General features: G+C 39.9%; 1 protein-coding gene across 5 annotated transcripts in view; it reads right to left on the minus strand.

Moving 5' to 3' along the window:
* Window positions 1-2,791: 2,791 nt before the first annotated feature.
* Window positions 2,792-22,214, minus strand: part of LOC122086263 (acyl-coenzyme A thioesterase 8) — a 42,378-nt gene continuing 22,955 nt past the window's right edge. The window contains exons 12-17 of one of the 5 annotated variants that reach the window (XM_042655003.1): window positions 19,371-19,478; window positions 19,174-19,230; window positions 15,185-15,286; window positions 4,229-4,277; window positions 4,082-4,150; window positions 2,792-3,279 (exon numbers count right to left, since the gene is read on the minus strand). In XM_042655003.1, the coding sequence (XP_042510937.1) occupies window positions 3,202-3,279; window positions 4,082-4,150; window positions 4,229-4,277; window positions 15,185-15,286; window positions 19,174-19,230; window positions 19,371-19,478 (463 nt within the window). In that variant the 3' untranslated portion in view covers window positions 2,792-3,201. The other 4 variants (XM_042655007.1, XM_042655004.1, XM_042655005.1 and 1 more) reach the window with 4 other exon arrangements.

Here is a 22,214-nt window from a genome sequence, read left to right on the forward strand (position 1 = left end):
ACACCCAAACATAGGGATGACAAAAAAAACCATCACACCCCTTGGTTGGATGCTTCTGTGCCTCCTCTTGTTGGTCCCATGCTGATGCAATGGCATACGATTAAATGGCGACCCCCAACCCTTAATAAAATAGGGCAGTGATCCAATGGAAAAGAAACCAAGAAAGTAAGAGAGGCACAAGGCCATAGAGATTAGAGACGCCCAAGCAGGGTTGGCCATGCACCTACTTAGTGTCACCCCTGCAACTTGAAAGTTCCAAACTAAAAGGAGATGCCCAACAAGTTTTCTCTTGCTCTTTCTCACTCTTTTTGGAGACTAAATCCCCTCCCCTACAGGTAACCACCTCATCTCATACGATCCATGGGATATGGGAACCACCTTTGGGGTGTTAGGACTCTGAACCATACCCAATGGATGGTGTGAGATGGGGTGGGGTGATTACCCACTGGGGAGAGGAACATGATTCCTCATTTTGAATCCAGAACACCATAACATCTCAAAATATATGGTACACATCGTTTGGATCTACTAAAATGTTTAAAAAAAAAAAAAATTGGTTTGAAAAACGTCTTGTTTTAGGAAATCCAAACAACATCAACCCAAGGTATTCAAGGAGTCAAATCAAGGGTAGATAAGTTAAGTTGTCCAATTTATCATGATTGTTGCATAAAATGAGCACATTTAACCTCTAATGAAATAGATCTATCCATCTAATGAATACAATATTTGAATTCCAATGATTTGTTTGTTTTTTTTAGGTGGGGTGGGGAAGAATTTCATTGTGTGTTAATAACCTTGGAAATCACTAAAACCAAAATGGTAAAATCATTGAGGATAAGCTATTCACATGTCAATATATATTTTCAAGGACCAAGTTTCCCATCATCCATAATGGGTCGTGAGATGTTATGATAGTGTTATAAGCATCATTATGAGATGAGGAATAGTTTCAACATTTGTCTAATTAGAGGAACATAGTAAAAATAACCCTAGATGGATGGGTGAACCCTTCTCCAAATAAAAGGAAAAGCTTTCCCTATTATTCAAAAAAATAAACTCCTATTAAAACTATTTTAAGGGCGGCCACATGTATTAATCTAGACGAACCATCAATAAGTGATAGATTGGCTAGTAGGAAGGAATGTGAAAGCTTTTCCTTGGGAGCTCTTCCATCTTTTTGTTATATGCATGTTGATTAAGGGGTTTGAGTATGTTAATTTTATTAAGATGCTTATAGCATAGATTAAAATAAGTGGGCTGTGAATTCTAGGGTCTATCTACTTTGCAAGGTTGCTCATGGCAATGTTTTGAACCCTTTCTTCTCCTTCTTCTTCTTCATTTTTTTTTAGGTTTATTTTCATTTTAAAAAAGTGACAAAGTAGCCTATCACACAACAAATTCGTGGGTAAAAAAATGAAGAAAAAATGAATGTACATTGCAAAAACTTTCGTTCTTCTACAAATGTTCAAAAAATATAAGTAAAAAAAAATGAGGGCAAAAGACAAAAAAGCCTGGGAATCCTAAGGAGAACTACGGAACACTCGTCATCATCCTGGACCTCTCCTCCCTCTTCGGCTGGTACTTGCCTTATGATGGAAAACTATCATGTCAGGTCTTGAGAGATGAGATCGGCTACATAATAGGGGGAGTAGATCAAGCTTTTTCTTTCAATAACCAGCCAAATGACTTACGAAGAAAGATCATCGGTCCACTAGACCTCAATTCACCATTTCTAACTTTATGGAAAAGATTTTTCCATACGAGCTCCTTCCTATGCTATGGTTGAAGCACCTAAAGGAAAATTTGGTGTCCTCCTAGACAATAATTGAAGCAATCCTCCATACTGTCGTAAAACAAGATTACTTGTATCCGCCAATTCATCGGGACTCAATTCTATGTTCAAACTTCACATGCCAATAGATGTGGACCATGTGGTCACCATCATAGGTACTCATATTGTACCGTGAGAGGCACATAGATAGGACTTATTTTGTTTTTTGGGTAAACATAGATAAGACCACTAGTTGCTCCATCATGACCCTAGCTTTGTCGGAAGCAGGAAAAAAATAAAAAGATTTTTATGCAGGAGGTCTGGTCCTATGAACACGGGGTATTGAAGACAACCGAGCCAAGACCGAGCCAAGGATGTTACTCTCAAGAGCAAGTCTTCTTTTTGGTATACACTCTTGAGGTATACAGCCACTTTAGTTCTTAGAGATGTAAATGGATAGTCGAAATCTGAATTTGAATCCACATTCATATCCGTTTAGGGGTATTTGCATCCAATTGAAGGATATCCATTAAAAGTGGGCGAGCATGTAGGTTGTGGCACAACGGTTAAGTTGCACTATTGCAACATGTTGGTTTCAGGTTCAAAACATGAAAACAGCCTCTCCTGTGAAGCAAGGGGCAAGGCTACTAGGTTGCGAATTACACAAGTCATAGAGTAAATAAATAGTTAAAAATCCGCATTCAATCCACATTCGTATCCGTTTAGGGGTATTTCCGTATTTGTATCCAATCAGAAACCGATCACATCCGATCCGCATTCGATCTATTTACATCCCTAATAATTCCTCATCTCCTTGTCACAGACCTATATTTTGATACCGTTGGGGAACCACACCCTTGCCCCTGTCCTGATTGTGTTTAACTTAGTTGTTTCTCATCATTTGTTCAAAAAAAAATAATTGTTTCTCATTGTTTAATAAATACAATAGAACAGCAATATATATGATTGGTCATAGAAATTTAAGATGGAAGAACTAAAAACACATTCACCAGGTGAATATTAACACACAGCGCATCCAGGCTGCGCGCACCAAAATTCATTAACTATTTATTTGGAGACTACCAGGTTAGATAAATTGGACCTGAATGGACACAGCCCAGAACTGGTTCAATTATTAGATGGGCATCCAAAACTGGACTTATTAAGGCACAGTCGGGTCAGTAACAGGGACCCATGCATGGACAATACCACCCCCCCCCCCCAAAAAAAAAAATAAAAGCTGTTTACAGACGGACAAAATCAAGATGAAGTGAGATCACAGTTTTCAGGAATAAATAGTATAATCTGCTATAAAAAAATATATATATTTGGAATAAAATCTGAAGGAAAAATTATGAGACTGAAATGCCAAAGAGCAAGCCCATGCTGGCACTTTTCTGGGAGATTCAATCCTCACCCATATACAGATCTTATAGCTTTGCTTTAGGTACTGAATTTGCTGGTTTGGCCTTCCTAATTAGACCCTCTTGACTGAGCGAAACAACAAGCTGCAAATCAACATTGAAAACTTCAACTAACATTACAAAAACACTCTGTTACACTGCCAGCACACTTGCTTTCGGAGCGGCCATAAGCCACAACTGGATGTAGCATAGTTTTTGTAGATGGACTTCCAACTCCAGGTCTTTTGACAAGATTTGGAATGCCATTTACTTTGAGGTCACCTCCAAACTTGATCTTAGGGCTCTCACTATGGTTATCAGGTCCCCTAGGAACTCTCACTATGGTTATAGCTTTGCTTTAGGTACTGAATTTGCTGGTTTGGCCTTCCTAATTAGACCCTCTTGACTGAGCGAAACAACAAGCTGCAAATCAACATTGAAAACTTCAACTAACATTACAAAAACACTCTGTTACACTGCCAGCACACTTGCTTTCGGAGTGGCCATAAGCCACAACTGGATGTAGCATAGTTTTTGTAGATGGACTTCCAACTCCAGGTCTTTTGACAAGATTTGGAATGCCATTTACTTTGAGGTCACCTCCAAACTTGAACTTAGGGCTCTCACTATGGTTATCAGGTCCCCTAGGAACTCTCACATTGTCTCCTCTTGGGGCCTCCCTCAGTCCCTGCTGTCTCCCCTCCCCCTCCCATTTTGGGCTGTACACCCCCCCCAACCCCATTCTGAGATGTCCACCCCCCTTTTTTCTTGTCTTTTCCTTCTTTGCCCTTAAGGGTTGTATATCCCCCAACCACCCCCCCCCCCAAAAAAAAAAACTCTGCTTGCAAGAGGAGAAAGTAAAAGAAACATAATATTGCAAGGTAGAATATACTAGTAAATCATTTACCTCTCCCTTCCGGTTGAACATGCGGCCTAAACAGAAACCACGGGCATTACCTGTGGTAGGGCTATCAATCTGCAAACCATTGCATCCATTAGAGTCATGGCGACCATGAGGACATCATATAACAAGCAATTTATTTCTGATACTCACCACATATAATAGCCATTCATCGGCTTTAATGGGCCTGTGAAACCACATTCTGCAAAAGGAAAAGAAATAAGGAGTATTTAAAGAAATGAATTCCGCCCATGGTTTTAAGTATCTCCGATACCGATACGATACCCTTCGATACGTATCTTAAATTTAGTCGGCCGATACGATACACACCGATACGATACATTGAATTTTTTAAATCATTTCCTATCAATATATATCCTACAATACATACCGATATGCATCAATACACCACTAATACACATCGATACGATACGACATGCCTCGATAAGACTCTATGAAAAATATAAAATTGAGGTAAAATGTACGTTTCGGTATGTATTGGTACATATCGGTGAGTATCGGTATGTATCGATCTATACGTATCAATATATATCAGCACGTATCGGTGAGTATCGATATATATATCGGTACGTATCGGTGAGTATCGATACGTATCGACGCTACGGTCATATAATGGCCAATATGGGTAATTTTTCAGAAAAAAAAAAAGATTTTTTGAAGGGTTTTTGTTCCAAAATTGCTGTCATCCATATTTCTCTCTAACTAAAGTGGAAATCAAGGTTGGGAACAAGGATTTTACATTTATGGGACAACTACAGACCTTGAATTCTTAGTACGATACCCTCAATTTAGTGTTTATGCATAATACATGTTAACAATAGCTTTTTTTAACAAATTCTTTATGCAAAAGTGTTTAAAAAAATGTTTCCTATCCATTTATGTATCTTTAGCGTATCTTAGTGTATCTCCGATACGATACGATACCCTCCGATACGTATCTTAATTTTGGCCGACCGATACGACGATCGATACCGATACTTTAATCCTTGATTCCGCCAAAAAGCAAATTACAATACCAGATAGCACTCCTCATTCCCCTAATGAAAAAGGAAGTTAACAAACAATAATGTTTCAGTAATTCAGGATTCATGTTATATTCTCAGTTTATTTTTGTAGTAGGCAAAATCGAATTTCTGATAAACAAAAATCCATAAAGCTTAATAAACGTAGAACCATCTGCACTTAGAAATGGAATCTGAAATACATATTTTGGAGTCTTAACTAGAAATTGAGTGATGTGTAACCAGGCCAATGACGGATTAAAAATTAAATGTTTACTATTGGGCTCTTTTCATTTCCATGCATGGGGATAGTTGTACTTTTTCACGGGGTCAAACATTATAAGTTTGGTCTTTCTTTTTAAGGATTATTTAACTTACAATGTATAGTAAATTCATTTCCCAAACCCTTTTCCCTCCATATCTTCCTTGAAGTAAGGACATAGATATCTGAAACCCAAGGCTGTCCTAAATCATAGAGAACAAGACAGTATCACTCCTGTGATGGGAATCCACAACAATCCCCAAAGGCATATAAAGAGGTGCATTGAAAAATTCTTGGGATCTCCCACCCTATGTAAGGCTGGGTTTGTTATGTTGTATTTTCCTTTTTCTTCTCTTTGTTGCCAACGAATTTTTATTCACCCCCCCCCCCAAAAAAAAAAAGAGGTGCATATGCGGTGAATTAAAAAATGTAGCTGTTTATGTGGCGTGATGATGATGGAGCGGACCCCAACGAGAGTTGGTTTTGAGTGAGAACCATCCACAAGGGTTAAAAAGCTTCAATGGAAATGGGTAATTTGGGATAGTTAGCATTTTTTTTTTGTTTTGGATGAATAAATAATTATATACCCAAAGAGAAAAGAAAATACAAGGGGAAAGGGGGAGGGGGGGGGGGGAGGGGAGGCTTAAGCCGACAAGGAGGAGCCAACCCCAAGGGGAACAAAAAAAAAGCAACAGAAAACCAAAATAAGCAACAACCCTGAGGGCCTAAGAGAGGAACCAGAACAGCAACCCCACAAGGAGGGGGGGATCAAGAGGTAGTGGTGGGGGGAGGCATAAGGTTCCAGGAGGAGATAATGTGGGCATTTTTGGCGAAAGGGGGGATCGGCCAGGTGAGAATGGAATGGAGAGAATGGATTTTTGAGGAAACATCAAAATAGATGGCTTTCCAAATCCTCTCCGGGGAGCGAGAGTTGGGAGACCATCAACGAATGTTTCGCTCCATCCAAAAATGGTTTATAGTAGTAGAGAAAACTAACTTGCCAATAGTATCACAAGTGGAGAAGCCAACAAAAGTCATATCAACCCAAATCCATTCCCTATCAAAAGGGAGAATTGGCTTGGGGGAAGGCCAGCAGCGAGCGAGGACAGTTTTCCAAACCAAGGAAGAAAGAGGATAGGAGAAGAAAATGTGAGAATATCTTCAAGACCGAGGGGCCAGAGGCAACAGGAACGATTGACGGTGATGTGACGGTGGATGAGGAAGGATTGCATGGGAAGGCAGCTGGAGAGGCATCTCTAGGTGGTAAAGCTGTGGCAAGGGATGTGGCCTTTGAACCAGGTGAGGTTGCGCCAAGGAACCACAGGGCCAGAGGATCTCACAAAGGACCAAGCAAAGGTAGCTGAAAACAACCCATTAGAAGAGGAGAGCCAAACACATTTGTCTTCCCTACCACGGTGATCGGGGGGAATGGGGGGGGAGGGAGGCCCACAGATCCGCAAGAGGCGGGGGAGAAGGAGGGGGAGTCCAACCCTGAGGGGAGAGGATGGAGGAGACAAGGGAGGAAATGGAAAGACCCAAGGAGTAGATGATCCTAAGAGAGACTAAGGAGGAAAGGATGCCCGAGGGGTGCCAGGGATCCATCCAAAGGGAGGTCGATTGCCCATTTCCAATAATGATGGAGCAGGCAGTAAGGGCAAGAGGTCTGAGGGCGAGGATTTTATGCCAAATCCAAGAGGCATCATAAGGGGAGGAACATGTCCAAAGAGAGTTACAGGATAGAAGGGAGGGGTAAACCCAATTAACCAAATACTGCGTTGCTTTGAGGCGAGCTTCCAGATGAGCTTCAGAATGCCCGCAGAGTTGACCTCTTTGATCCTTCTAATACCAAGGCCACCTTCAGACTTAGGCAGACAAACCTTATCCTAAAGTAAAGGATGGAGGAACTTTGAGGAGTCAGAACCCTTCCAAAGGAAGGAACAGAAAAGGCTTTCAATGGATTTGATTGAAGAAGCTGGAAGGACGAAAATTCCAGACCAATAGAGATAGAGAGATTGGAGGACAGATCTGATTAGAACAAACCGACCAACATAGGAGAGGAGCTTACCTTTCCAAAGCTGAAGCCTCTTTCTGAGGAGATCAAGCAAGGGGGAGCAGAGATGGACCGAGAGCCTGGAGGAGATGAGAGGAAGGCCCAGATATTTGACTGAAAGGGAGCCCAAGGAGAACCCAGTAATACCTAGAAGGAGGGATTGAGTACCAGAGGAGACTCCAAAGAGGAAGAGATTAGATTTAAGGAGATTAATACGGAGACCAAAGAGGGATTCAAAGGATTGGAGGGAGGGCATAATGGAAGTGATGGAAAGAGGGTTAGTTTTAGAGAAGATCATGATGTCATCGGAAAATGCCAGATGAGTGAGACGAAGGGACTTGCACTTGGGGATGGGAGAGATGAGATGAAGATCAAAGGCCGATTGGATGGAGCGAGACAGGACCTCGAGAGAGAGCCACCCCCACCCAGATCCATCATGAATAATGTCTGAGACCATACAATGTTTTGTGAGCCCCGAGCTATAGATATCACTAGCTGGAACCAAATAGAGGACTCCTAAAGGGTGCCACTAGTCAAGCCAAAGAGAGGCAGAGGTGCAATTATCAATCCGGGAGCTAATGGCCCCAATTATCATATATTGAATAAAAAAAATCTTGCGCGAGACCTAGGATGCATCAGACAAAGCAGGAGTTGTTCAAATGGAGTAAGAGCGGAAAAGACCAGAGTAAACACAATCAACCCAGATACTTTTCTTTTTGGATGTTAACTTCCAAATCAACTTGATAATAGCAAAGTTGACATCTTTTATACGCCTCAACCCAAGGCCTCCAACCACCTCAGGAAGGAATTTGGCAACCCAATTGATGGGATGAAGGAATTTGGAGGAGTCAAAGCTCTTCTAAAGGAAAGCAGACAAAAGAGATTCAAGCACATTGATGGTGGATTGGGGCAACCCATAGATACTCAACCAATAAATGTATAATGAGTGAAGGGCATCTTTGATGAGGACCAAATGACCCGCATAGGACAGAAGCTTTCCTTTCCAAAGCTGGAGCTTCTTCCGGATGAGACCAAGCATAGGGGTGTAGTGGTAAGCAATTTTAATCTTGCAAGGATCAAAGGTAAACCCAAGTACTTGATTAGGAGGCGACTGATGGAGAACCCTATCTTGTCAATCAAAGAGACCCCAGCTAGGAACAAGAGGGACTTTTAAGGGTTGATGTGTCTGAAAGATCTTCAAAGAATTGAAGCCATAACATAATGGTCTCCAACGAATCAATACTAGCTCTGGATAAAATCATGAGGTCGTCCGCAAAAGCAAGGTGAGAGAGCTTTAAAGCCTTGCATTTGGGGATGGGGGAGATGAACTGTTGGTCCGTACAACTTTGAATACTGCTACAAAGAACTTCAAGAGCCAAAGAGAAGATATACAGAGATAGAGGGCATCCCTGGCGGATCCCAACTGAAGAAGAAAAGTAACCGGTCGGCCAACCATTGACCAAAATAGAGAAGCAAGGGATAAGTGGAGATGCAAATCTGATCCAGTGGACAAACACTTTCGGAAAATCCATCTTAGACATAACCTCAGAGATAAATTATCACTTTAGATAATCAAAAGTTTTATGGATGTCAATCTTCATAAGAGCCGTAGGAGAATGAGATTTTATATTAAAACCTCGAACAATCTCATTGCACAAGAGGATATTATCATAGATGCATCCACTACGAATGAAAGCCGACTAATTTCGCTAACAAGATCAACCATCAACTTGAGCCTGAAAGAAAGAATCCAATAAACAAACTTGTAAAATAGGTCATAGAGGGAGATGGGCCTGAAGTCGGACATAGTGGCAACACCTTCCTTCTTTAGGACGAGACAAAGGAAGGTATGGTTTACTCCCGTGATCTGGCTAGGATTGAAGAAGAAACTCTTGATGGATTTAATGAGATCATCTTTAATAATATCCCAAGTTGCAGAGAAGAAACCCATACTAAAACCATCTGAACCTAGAGCTCCTTTTTTTTTTTTTTTTTGGGGAATGAACAACAGTGGCAATTTCATCCTTAGAGGGGATCTTTTTTTTTTTGCTTTTTTGGGTGAATAAGAAATTCATTACCAAGGAGAAGAAGAAGGGAGGGGAGGGAATATACAACCCCTAAGAGCAAAGAAAATGTCCCATGAAGAAACAATGAGACTATTCCTGAAGAACTCACAACTGGGAGGGCTAGCAAGAGAGAGTTTGGAGGAGACCTTAAAGCAGATGGCATTCCAAATCTTGTCGAAAGACCTAGAGTTGGAAGTCCATTTACGAAGATTTACTCCATCCAAATGTGGTTAATAGCCGCCCCAAAGGTAAGTTTTCCAACAGTGTCACATATGGTCTAACTTGTAAAGGTCATGTCTATCCAAATCCATTCTATAGAGAGGGGAAGGGGGGATCTTCTAGATGGCTAGAAGTGAGCAAGGACTCTTTTCCAAATAGTGGATGAAAAGGGGCAGTGAAAAAATAGCTGATTTAAATCTTCTAAACCATTCCAACACAGACAACAAACAGGGGACACAGGGCATGACAGTGGATAAGGAAGGCTTGGGTGGGAGACAGTTAGAGAGAGCTCTCTAAACAGTGAAGCTATGGCGGGGGATGAGGAATCTAAACCAGATGATTTTGTGCCAAGGGCAGGAATTGCCGTGGCTAGGGATGAGACGCCAAGCAAAGGAGGAGGAGAATTGTTCGGAGGAAGGAGACTTGATAACTTTATCATCCCTCGAGGAAGGGGGAAAGGGGGGAGGGAGGACCAGAAGGAAAGAAGAGAAATAGGGGAGGTGGGAGGTAACCAAATGCCGTTAGTGATAATGGAAGAGAACGAAGAGTCTTTGCAAGACAAGAGTAGACAGATCTAGGTGCCACTTTAAGAAAGAGGACACCCCTAAGGTACCATTTTTTAAGCCAAAGAGAATTGCATTGCCCATTACCAATTTTACGATGAATGACCTCCATGGCAAGGGGCCTAGCTTGGAAGATTTTACGCATACCTAAGAGGCATCAATGGAGAGAGGAATTGTACAAGGGAGTCATTTTGGAGGAGTAGACCAAAAAGACCCATATGTTGTTATGCTTGGAAGTAATCTTCCAGATGAGCTTTAGGATGCTAGCAGAATTGGCATCTTTGATCCTTTTAAGACCAAGACCCCTCTCGGCCATAGGGAGGCAAACAGAGGACCAATGGATGGGGTGGGGTGGGGGAATCTAGAGGAATCCTCACCTTTCTAGAGGAAGGATCAAAAAAGGGACTCAATGGCCTTAATGGTGGCCTTGGGGAGGGCAAAGATGCTAGACTAGTAGATTTAGAAAGATTGGAGGACAAACCTGATGAGCTCCAATTGACCAACATAGGAGAGGAGCTTTCCTTTCCAGAGTTGGAGCCTCTTACGGATGTTGTCGAATATAGGGGTGCAGTGATGGACAGTGAGACTAGAGGAGATAAGGGGGAGGCCCAAATATTTGATAGGTAGGGAGCCAAGGGAGAAACTAGTAAGCTCGAGGAGACGAGCTTTGGTGTCATCAGAGACACTAAAGAGAGAAATGCTAAATTTCAGAAGATTGATGCAGAGACCATAAATGGATTCAAAAAAGTGGAGGGAAGAGAAGATGGTGGAACGGGGGTCAGCTTTGGAGAAGGTCACGAGATCATCCGCAAAAGCAAAATGGTTGAGCTTGACGGATCTGCATTTGGGGATGGGGGAAATGAGCAGATCATCAAGTATGAGATTGAATGGATTTGGGAATTGGGAAGGACTTCAAGAGCAAGAGAGAAGCGCAACGGGAAAGGGGGCAGCTTTGTCTAATGCCAATAGAAGAGGCAAAAACCCGTATGGGGAGCCATTGATAAGGACAGAGAGATTAGGCGAAGAAATGCATGTATAGATCCAGTTAACAAAGGTTGGGGGAAAAGACATGGATAATAGGACTCTAGAGATGATATCCCATTTGATGGAGTTAAAGGCTTTATGGATGTCAATCTCAAGGAGGGTAGTAGGGGAGTGAGATATTCTGCCAAAGCCACGGACAATTTTATAGCAAAGGATGATGTTGCCCTCTATGCTTTTACCAGCTATGAAAGCTGATTGATTGGGACTGACAAGGGAGTCGATCACTCCTTGGATTTGAGTAGTCAGAATCTTGGCGATGAATTTGTAGAGGAGGTTGCATAGAGGATGATTTTGTCCGCTATTCTTTAGTTGTTAGAATAGTTGTTTGTGCTTATTTTGGGTCATCTGAGTCATGTAGGTTAGGTAACATCACATTTTCAGCTTATTTATATTTAAGTTGGTCTTCTAAATTGAATCGAAGTAGGACTGCACCTGTTACCAAAAAAGGAAAAAAAGTAGGACTGCACCCAAGCTGATTTTCCAAGATGGTGAAGTCTTGGAGAATCTTTGCTTTCTATGCTTGGAAGTGTGATCATTGACCCTTTCGCTTGACTATGTTTTCCCTCTTTCATCTTCATTACTATTTTTTTTTTCCAACGAGAACCCCTTGAATCTGCCCAGTTTTATGCTTCAGGCCCAAGGGTGTAACCCCAGATCACACGCAGCCACACCTAACCCATGCAACAGATCAGTCACGGGGAGAATTTAGCTGGAGACATCGACATCTTAAATAAATAGATAATTAAAGATAAAATAGCTAGAGCAAATTCTTCTTCTTCATCATTACTATAACTCTCTGTTTTCCATTACAACCAACAACCAAGCTCCAGGCCAACATTAAATGATTAGATCCCCTTGCCTAAACTCGTTTTAAGCCTCTTTGAATTTTCCTTAGTCCTTAGTCAGCCCACATCAATTTCATCACGTAACCAATTAATACTAGGCCTACCTGAATCTACACTGGTCAGACTGGCAAAATAGCCACAGTTATACAACCACTTAGGACATCAGAAAAATGCAAACCTCTTCGACCATACCCTTTGTCTGAAGACACTGACCTCGCTTCACAGTACCCTTTTGGCACTATTTTCATATCCCACTCCTCATCCAAATAACTCCTAATCAATCCCCACTGGGGGCACAATTTTCAGGTTTAGACTGCCCTGCCTGTCTCTTTTTCCCTGGAATTCCAGGTACAGCCACCTAAAAGCACCTAAAACTTCAAAACCTGAACCAATTCCTATTTAGCTTATTCTGATTCCCACTTGATCCTTATTCTAAACTTTTGAAGAAAACATAGAAACAAATTTTTTTCCCATCAGCCCCCAAAGGCTGAAATGGGAGGAAAATTCACAATCCTACCTGAAGCCATCAACTTTCTGAAACAGTAAACAATGACAACCTTCTTCCTATCAGAATTGGAGCCTCGAAACATTAGGTGTGCTTGCAACAATGTCGACTTCAATTTGAGCCTCTTGCTGGATCAATACTGCTGTGGTGTCAAGGGGAGCAATCAGAAGCTATGGGTTCCACATCATAGTTGTCAAGGCATCACCAAGGCGCCGCCTTGGCGTCCAGGTAGTTTGCCTAGGGCCTAGGTGACTCGCCTTATGTTTTGACACTTATTTATGCCAAATACCATTAAATAAATGTTTTTATCATTTACTTGATATTTTATTCATAAATAAGAAAATATCCCCTATTTGAATCCAATAAAAATAGTTTAAAAATCAATTTCCAAAAGGATGAAAGTCAATCACCCAATCCAAGAACAAAAACTAGATTTTTGGTTGTAGCGGCGATTTTCAACTTTCAAATGCTGGGTTTTTTTCTCAATTTTGAAAATTTTATAAATCTTATCATGGTAAAACATTGCTAAAAACTAAAAGTCCAGTAAAATAATCTTTTGTTTTGATGTCCATAAAATTGTTTTCATTCAGGCGATTTTAACAGAATTCGCGCACTTTAAAATAAGTTTGACCGAACCATAACTTTGTCATTACAACTCAAATTTAAGTAATCTTAGACTTGTTGGAAAAATGGTTTTGTGTTATACCTAATTCAAAAAGTTTCATGTAAAAATAAAATCATTTGACTAGTCAAACTTATTAAAGAACAAAGCATTTCTTTAAATGTTGATTTTTTATGATTTAATGTGGCTTAATTTTGATTTTTGTTGACTTGATGTGGCTTAATGTTTATTTGTATAATATAAAGTATATGTAGCATACTAAATAATGTTAGAAAGGGGGAAAAATAAAGAATAACACTTGTTCGCCTTAAGGCGGGCAACTTGTTGCCTAAACGCTTAGGCAGCCCTCTAACGCCTTGGCGTCGTGGCAACTATGCTCCACATCCAGCAAAGACAATGGGTTTGAAGCTTCATATGCCTCACCATCAACAAAGGAGGAATCCCTGAACTGACTCCTCAACTTTGGTTATGTTACAACCGCTTATCCCAAAAACTCGAGCTGTTAAGGGCCACAACAATGTATATCAGCACACAACAAAAAGTTTCCTAGAATGTTGTGAGAGATGGACTATTTGACTGTCCAAATTGCTTGAGACCCAGCCTAATAGTTGACAGGTCTTGACTAGAGGCCAAGCTTTGTGAGGAATCCAGCACAACCAAGTATGGGCCAGACTGAAGGATAAAATTCAAGGCTGAAACCCAGGTCCAGGCAGTAGAATACTAATCCTATTCCTAGGCCTACATGAGTTAAGTTTGCTCTCGATAACGTGGGAACTCAACACCCTTTGCCCCAATATGCATTAAAAGTCCGAGAGGTCAAAGGGAGTTTGAAATTTGAACTCCAGCAGCCTTCACACACGTGGCATGAGAAAGAGGGGGAACCTCAACCTCATGAGCTCTTAAGTGGAGGTCGTCTTCAACATCCACTCCAGGGCCATGAAATCCAACCTGATTCCTAGACAAAGATTCTTGGTGAACGGAGGCTCTAAGAAAGGGTCATGCTGATTTCTTTGGTGAAGAGCTAATCTCCGTGATGACACAATGAGCCTAAAAGACCAAACCTTCAACCTTGATTTTGACAGATGATGGAGTCCCTGAACCCCCCTTCCAATTATCGAATGAGATTAGAATCCTGGCAAAAGCAATTATGTCCCATGGTCCCACCTCAGATTGCTCGCATTATATTTAATAATGACACCAAAATCCAAGCAAATAACTTCAAAAGTGGTGAAGCTCCAAGCCTGAAGCAGAATGTCAAGAAACTGTATTCATTTCATGCCGAAGTTTCTTCCTCCTTTTGTCATCAAAACGAAGGGGTCCAAACGGCAAGTCAAAGTTCCGAACTCCAACCATTAATCCTTCAATGGCCAAAAGCAAAAAGAGGCTTTCAAAGCATCAGGATGAGAAGGAATAAGAATGATCCAGCTCCTAATGATCGAACTTCGAGCAGGACATGGAACCCATTCTCTGAAGATCTAGCAGAATTCTTCAAAGGCTCTAAATCATGTTATACAAAACGGGCCACAAGGAATCGCCTAAAAATGGATTCATATTCCTTAACCCCTTCTGAATGACCTTCAACAGGCATCCCCGCCACGTTATAAGCAATTACTTGACCATCTTTGTTAACAAGAACACAAAATGCAATTGACCAAAGGCCCCTCCAAAACCCTCTGCTGGAGGAATTTCCTTTAAGGTCTTGATCTATAATACAGTAATATTTGAGGTTAAATAATTTAAGAACATTTACTATTATACAAATTTGTATGGATAACTCAGCAAAGGAAGAGGGTTTCTTACTTGCAGTCAAATACAGTTAACCAAATCCTTACGGCAAGATATATTTTTCCTAGATATTTAATTGCATGTGAACCAAACTATACTATTTAAAGGAAGGATGTGAAAACTTACGAATGATCCAAGCTAAGAGAAGACAACTTCAAACCTCTTTTACGGTGAGGATTGAGGGTTGTGCTAAGAAGTATAAGATCTGAAGCATATGCCACTGCGCATCTGCAACCATGTATTAAAGTATCAATATCAGGAATCCTAACGAAGGGGTGATTTTAAGAGATTCTATCGTATCGGAGATACTCATGGAAATACATTTTGGAGCAAAAAACACTATCAATGAGCAATATGTAACATGTACCACATATAAACACTAAAATGGAGAACAACGTATAATGAGACAAGTGCATTCAATTGAAATTGTTATAAAGGATGAGATATCTTACATACACTAACACATGTAATATATGTATATACTTTTCCCAACTCAATATCAATTGTTTTTTGCAAGATTTTCTTACAAAAACAATTTATTTTTTTCACTTTGAACACTTTTCAACTTTCTGAAATTTTTCAAAATCAATAAACAAATTGATGCAATTTTAGTTTGTTTTACCTAGATCTACCCAAACATAAGTAAAAATAAAGATTTGGGGGAAAAAAATTCAAGTTTATTTCAAATTACCTCTCTTGCACTATATTTAGCTTCAATGGATGATTTTTTATGCTTCAATCCTCTAAACATTAGTTTGATTGTAGATTTTGAATCGTTTTATATGAATGTTTCAAAGCCTTAAGTCCAAAAAATGAAAGGGAGATCGATTGTGCAGTTATGCTTGAAATTTTGGAAACTTAAGTACTGCCAACGAGAAGAACAAGCTCTGTTTTGAAAGTGAAATGGGTTCTATATATGCATCTTAAGTTTCGGTAATTATCGGTGTACATCGGTGCGTATCAGTTCATACTTATTAATAAGGAAGGATACACTTCACATTTTAAGAAAACTGTATAACATCAATACGATACGATCCGATACAGTTGAATGGGGTAATGACTTGTGTCTAATATGACACTAGCCCTTTGGTAACTGACACCTTCACTAAAACCCATAAAACTCATTATTACAAGAGATACTTTAAACCAGGTCTATAACACAACCAATTCCTCATCAAAATTTGTTAATGGTGAGATAATCAAGTAGAGGGTTGCAACCCAACATATCACAATGAGTTCACCTATTAAGGATGGCAATAAAAGTTAATACTATTTTGGAAATGCTAAACTCTTATTGACATCTATGTTATTGGTAGAAATTATTGTTGTAACTTTCATTTTCACTACTGTTAGATTTGGCTCAATTGTTTACCATATCAAAAAACTCTAAAACATACATAAATCTCGACTCAGCCTTATCTCAACTAAAAGAGATCAGCTGCATGGATCTCTTTTCTCCATTCGGCTCCATTCAAAGCCCAAACCTGTTAATAATCCTAAGCTATGCATGTTTTTGCTCGCCACTTCTCCTAGAGTCATTTTACCCCTATTCTCATTTAGCTCCTTTAATCTGAATCTAATCACCCTTCCTTACTGAAGCATTCAAAGCCCTCCATTGCACATGCCCATGCCACCTTAAACGATTTCTCGTAACTTATTATGTGTTGGAGCTACCTCTAAATTAGCTCTAATTTGTTCATTCCTAACTTTATCTTTCTAGTTTTACCACTCATCCATCTCAACATTCTTATGTCAGCTACACTAAATATGTTTATATGTTGTTTTTTCACTGCCCCCTCCCCCCACAATTCTTACACCACGTCTCTACACCATTATACATTTATTTAATTATGTCCACATATTTACTCGAAATACTATTCTTTTCTAACATTTGCCAAATTAACTCTTTAGGGACGCTATCATAAGCTTTCCCCAAGTCAATAAAGACCATATAAAGATCCTTCTTACACTCTCTAAGCAAATAAATGTTTTATGTGCTTAAAGTTCCTAGGTTGACACTGATAGGTGATGAATCAGGGTCTCCAAAAATTCTCTGAATTTTCTCCCAACACTCCCTTGGTATTCCCTACACTGATGGAACTATCTACCATATGTTCTCACTTCTATCATAGGCACTCCCCAACACAAATATTGCTGGTCACCCCCACTACTAACATTGAGTCCACACTCCTAGCATCGCATTCACTCCTGGCACAAACACTGATTGGCTAAGGCAATCTTAGTTTTACCAATCACATAGTTTTGTGCACACCCACCTCGCAACCACTATGTGGCCAGGTATTCTAGGTTGCGCACACCCATCCTGCAAGCATACACGACACTCCAATATCCACTACAATAAACACACAACCACACAACACAAGATGTACGTGGTTTGGTAATGTGCCTACATCCACAGTAATGCCCTTATTGGGTTCAGCATATACTCAACCCTCTTTAGCAGCTACTGCTAGAAGCTACAACCCTTGTACACAAATACAACTATGAGGGTGCAGCACCCACTTTTGATTGTCCCAACAGCCCAGGAGCTACAACCCCCGACAGTGTCCAGCTCGAACTGAACACCCCCAAATACTAATATAATGGACTTAAAGAATGCCCCAATTATATGGACAAACGATTGCAAACAATCAAGATACAAATTCCGCCAAATTTAGCACAATTATGACTCAGGCATTTTCTCAAACACTATCCATACAGTCATCTACAAAGTACAAAGGAATAGGGAATTGTCAAAGATAAATTATCTTCACCATGGTAATCCCACAACCGACTGACTTCCTGAGATGTAGATGTCACCGTGCACAAGCTCCAATCAACATCAAAGTCATATTCATCACCAAAACCCATTCTCCTGAGATGTAGATGTCACCGTGCACAAGCTCCAATCAACATCAAAGTCATATTCATCACCAAAACCCATTCTCTACCAAGAATTGGGGTTTTCTGAGCTTGGATTGCCTCACCCTATGCGATTCCTCCAATGGCAACTTCAATGGAGTCAAAGAGTGCTTTGAATGTGTTCCAATCAACATAGATGTCATCCACCATCAACACACCAAAGATCTTGCATTTCAGCACCTTTCTCCTTCTCTTTTTCCCACAAATGCCTTTTTGAGAGTACACCACAAAAACTTCACTTGAACGCTTAGATTCAACAATGAAACATAACTTATTCCCCTTCCTTTGTGTTCAAATTTGAATAGCGATCCTCATATTTCATAATCCTTGCTTTTCCTACTATCTTCTTAGCATCATTTATAGAAGATTTATAAATTTTTAAATCTACTAATCCTTAGTCCTTTGCCAAAATTTTGAAATTAAATTTATTAGCATTAATGACAGCTTGAACTTCATCATCCTACCACCAAGTTTCCCTAGATGAATATGAATGTCATTTTCCTTTAGATTCGCGTAGAACTTCTTTAGCTACATTCTAAATATAAGTAGTGATATCGTTCCACATCATATTAGTGTCTCCATCGAATTCTAATTTTCCCTGTTTTACTAATTTATAAGTAAAGTCTTCAGTTTTCTCCTTTTAAGTTCCATCATCACATTCCATTCTTGAACAGACATATCATTATTATTACTATTTGGTTTCTCATGTATCTTGTGGATAATGTTACACACTTTCCTCTTTCCTTACTTGCCTTTGCCTAGTTAACTTTATTTTCTATGGAGATAACTTCTTACCAGAGCTTGCCATCCCCAATTTCTATGTAAATTTACAATAAGCAAGAGTATGATCATCTCCAAACTATGTCTACCAGGCATTCTTATTGTAGATTAAAAACCATAAAAATCAATTCTATGCATGTCATTATGCACCAGTATACAAGGCATAATCATACAACTATACGAGAGTTGGACTAGAAGGATCATTTTCCATGAGGCTCCCTTAAAACATCTGAACAAACATTGAGTGTCAAGGAAAATAATTACAAGATCTCCCACACATTTGAATAGAACAGAACTAGATAAAAGAACCTGCATGTTCCATGATATTAATAAACTAATTTCATCCAATATACTTACATGCAAACAAACCATCCAAGATAATAGAAACCATATCAAGCTTTTAGCATTGTTACCTATGCAAAGCTGGATCATCTGAAAGTTCTCCTCTTACTTTAAACCAGAATTTTGTGCTGAAAGTCAGTTTGTTTTCAACCGTATCAGATATGTACCACAAAGGGAAGAAAAAGGAGGGGTTGTGGTGAGAAGGGCCAGAAGGCAAAAAAGTAAAAAATGAAACACCAGACTTCCATGCAAAGGTAACAGCTCAAACCTCGGTGGAGATTTAGTCTGGTTGGTGTAGTAATTTCCTGGCTCACAAAACCTGATCTCTACAGGCCAAGAGACAAAAGTTTTTGTCGCCACTTTGTTGCGATAACTCCTATCATTATCCAACTGTTAGGGCTAATTTTGATTTAAAAAAAGAACAGGGACACAGCACAATCCGTTATACCTGATAAAAGGTCTTATACAATAGCAATGAACATAAATAATGAAATTATCAAACAAGAATTTTATGTTTCAGGAAAGTGGCTTGAATAACTTAAATCAATCCTGATTCTTGAAGGCCTTCACAGTAACAGCAGATCAGAAAAAAAAAACGTTAACAACAGAACAGAAGCTATACAAAGTCAGAAAAGGTGAGGAATAAAGCCAAAAAAACTTGGCCATTTTGTACATCTCAAGTATCCAGGCTTTTCTAGATTACGCATCAACCTATGGACTTGCCTGGTTTGAACTGTGATTCCCCAAAGTATGCTCTAGCAACGTTATTCATGGCTGCATCATAAAAGCTACTTTTCTATATGTGGCTTGTCCAGCATCTTGAAGTCCATATTGTCCCCCCTTTTGGGGGGGGGGGGGGTTCTCTTTCTTTCCTTTCCTTTTATCGAAGTTTTGACTCCTAGGGTTGCATAACTCTCACATACTTGTTTAAAATATTCTCACTGAAGAAAAACTAAAATGAACCTATCTGGATTTCTGGATAGGAAGATCAAGGTCTAAAGTCACCACATGTATTCTGTGATATATTTTCAACATAAATCCATTTTTCGGCTACAAATACACCAACAGTGAAACCAAAATGCCTTTTTTTGGGGGTGATTACACTTTGGGTCCTCCATGTTGAAGATACCCCAAATTGGGACCCTCCATTAGTGGGACGTTAGTAGTCTAAGGATTGAAGTACTGGTTTTGGTTAGCTAAATTTAGGATACGTATTGAAGGGTATCGTATCGTATCGGAGATATGCTAAGATATGCTAAAGATCAAGGATTAGAGTATCAGTATCTCATACTCATTTGGAAAATTATGTTTAAACACAATAGCATTTGGGTATCTTGGGTCTACTCCTCCCCCCTTAAAAATGACTCCATCTGGTCCGCTCCATCTTCTCCTGATTCCTCCGGGGTCTGGCGCAACATTCTTAAAGTTAGAGGGATATTGCTATAAAAGCCATCTCTTCCTCTATAGGAAACGGTGCCTCTACTCTCCTCTGGCTCGATCCGTGGCACCCCTCGAGCACCTTTTCTTCCATTGTCAACTAAAGAACCATCTACTCCTCGGGGTTGAACAGAAAGGCGTTAGTAGCCTCCATTCTAACTAATGGTGTATGGTCCCTCCTCCCCTCCTCTTGCTAATCTTTGGTCCACCCTTCCCCCTATTCCCCCTGGCCATAGAGGAAGGGAGGATAAAATATATTGGCTTCCTATTCCACGGGAGAGTTCTCTTCTGCCTCGGCTTGGGATTTTATTAGCTCCAAAGGTCCTCTTGTTCCATGGAGGAACATTATTTAGTTCAAAGCCTATATCCCCCGCTATAGCTTCACAGTGCGGCGCACCATCTCTAATTATCTTCTTACGCAATCTTTTCTCCTCCACCGATATATCCAGGTCTCCCCATCCTATTGCTTATGTTGGAATGCCTCCGAAGATGCAGATCATCTTTCTTCTCCTGTCCCTTCTCCTCCTCTATTTGGAAAAGGGTACTCAGCCACTGCTAGCCATCCAGAAGAATTATCCTCCCCTTGAGCCATGAATAGATTTAGGTTGAAAACATGACTTTCTTTGGAGTTACCGTTTGTGATACTATCAGAAAACTCGCATTTTGTGCCACCATCAATCATATTTGGATGGAACGCAACCTGCGTAGATGGACTTCCAATTCCAGATTTTTTTACAAGATTTAGAAGGCCATTTACTAAGACATCAGTTCCAAATTAGTCTCAAACAAGCTCAGAAATGTTAGAGATACCCCAAGGAACAGGCTCATTGTTGTATCCTGGGGTCTCCCCTTGACTATCCTATCTTAGCCTCCTTGTTGTCCCCTTGTCTAACTTTTCTCCCCTCAGCTGATAGCCGGGGGTTTTCTCCTTTTGGTTTGTAGCCTTTAGGCCCCTCACACTCCCCGTCCCCCCCTTTTTCCCTTGTACATGCCCTCTTGCTTGGTAATGAATTTATTTATTCATCCAAAAAAAGAAAACATAACAAAAAAAAGTATCAGTATCGGTCACTGAATCGGTTGGCTAAATTTAAGATACGTATCGGAGGGTATCGTATCGTATCGTATCAGAGATACTTTAAACCATGGTTAGGACAGATCAGCAGAAGTGTCACGTGACTTATATTTTCAAAATTGAAAACTTTTCCCGTAAAAAAACCCTTCTCTTTCCATATACAACCATGCAACCCTCAGAACAAAATGCCTAGTTTCAATTAAGGCCCTCTTTGGTATCATTTTTCTTTTTTATTTTTGTTCACAAAATTGGTTTTGGCTGCATTTGGTATCATTTATGGAGCTTGTTCCTATTTAAAAAAAAAAAAATTGATAAAACGCAAAAACAAAAAAGAGATCTTTTTTATTTTTGTTCACAAAAATGGTATTGGCTGCATTTGGTTTAATTTATGGAGCTTATTCCTATTTTAAAGAAAAAAAAAATTTTTTGATAAAACACAAAAATAAACCCTAATTTATGGTCATTCATGTGTTTTGGCCAAAATTGAACTTTAGTTATTTTTGTACTGAACTTAATGAGCACGTACTTAAAGTCCTAATATGGAGGGGTAAAGTAGTCATTTGCTTTGCAATTAGAAATCCAAGCTCCTTAGCCCTTCTTCTT

This window comes from Macadamia integrifolia, chromosome 8, assembly GCF_013358625.1.
Source record: "Macadamia integrifolia cultivar HAES 741 chromosome 8, SCU_Mint_v3, whole genome shotgun sequence".
NCBI classification, from domain to species: Eukaryota; Viridiplantae; Streptophyta; class Magnoliopsida; order Proteales; family Proteaceae; genus Macadamia; species Macadamia integrifolia.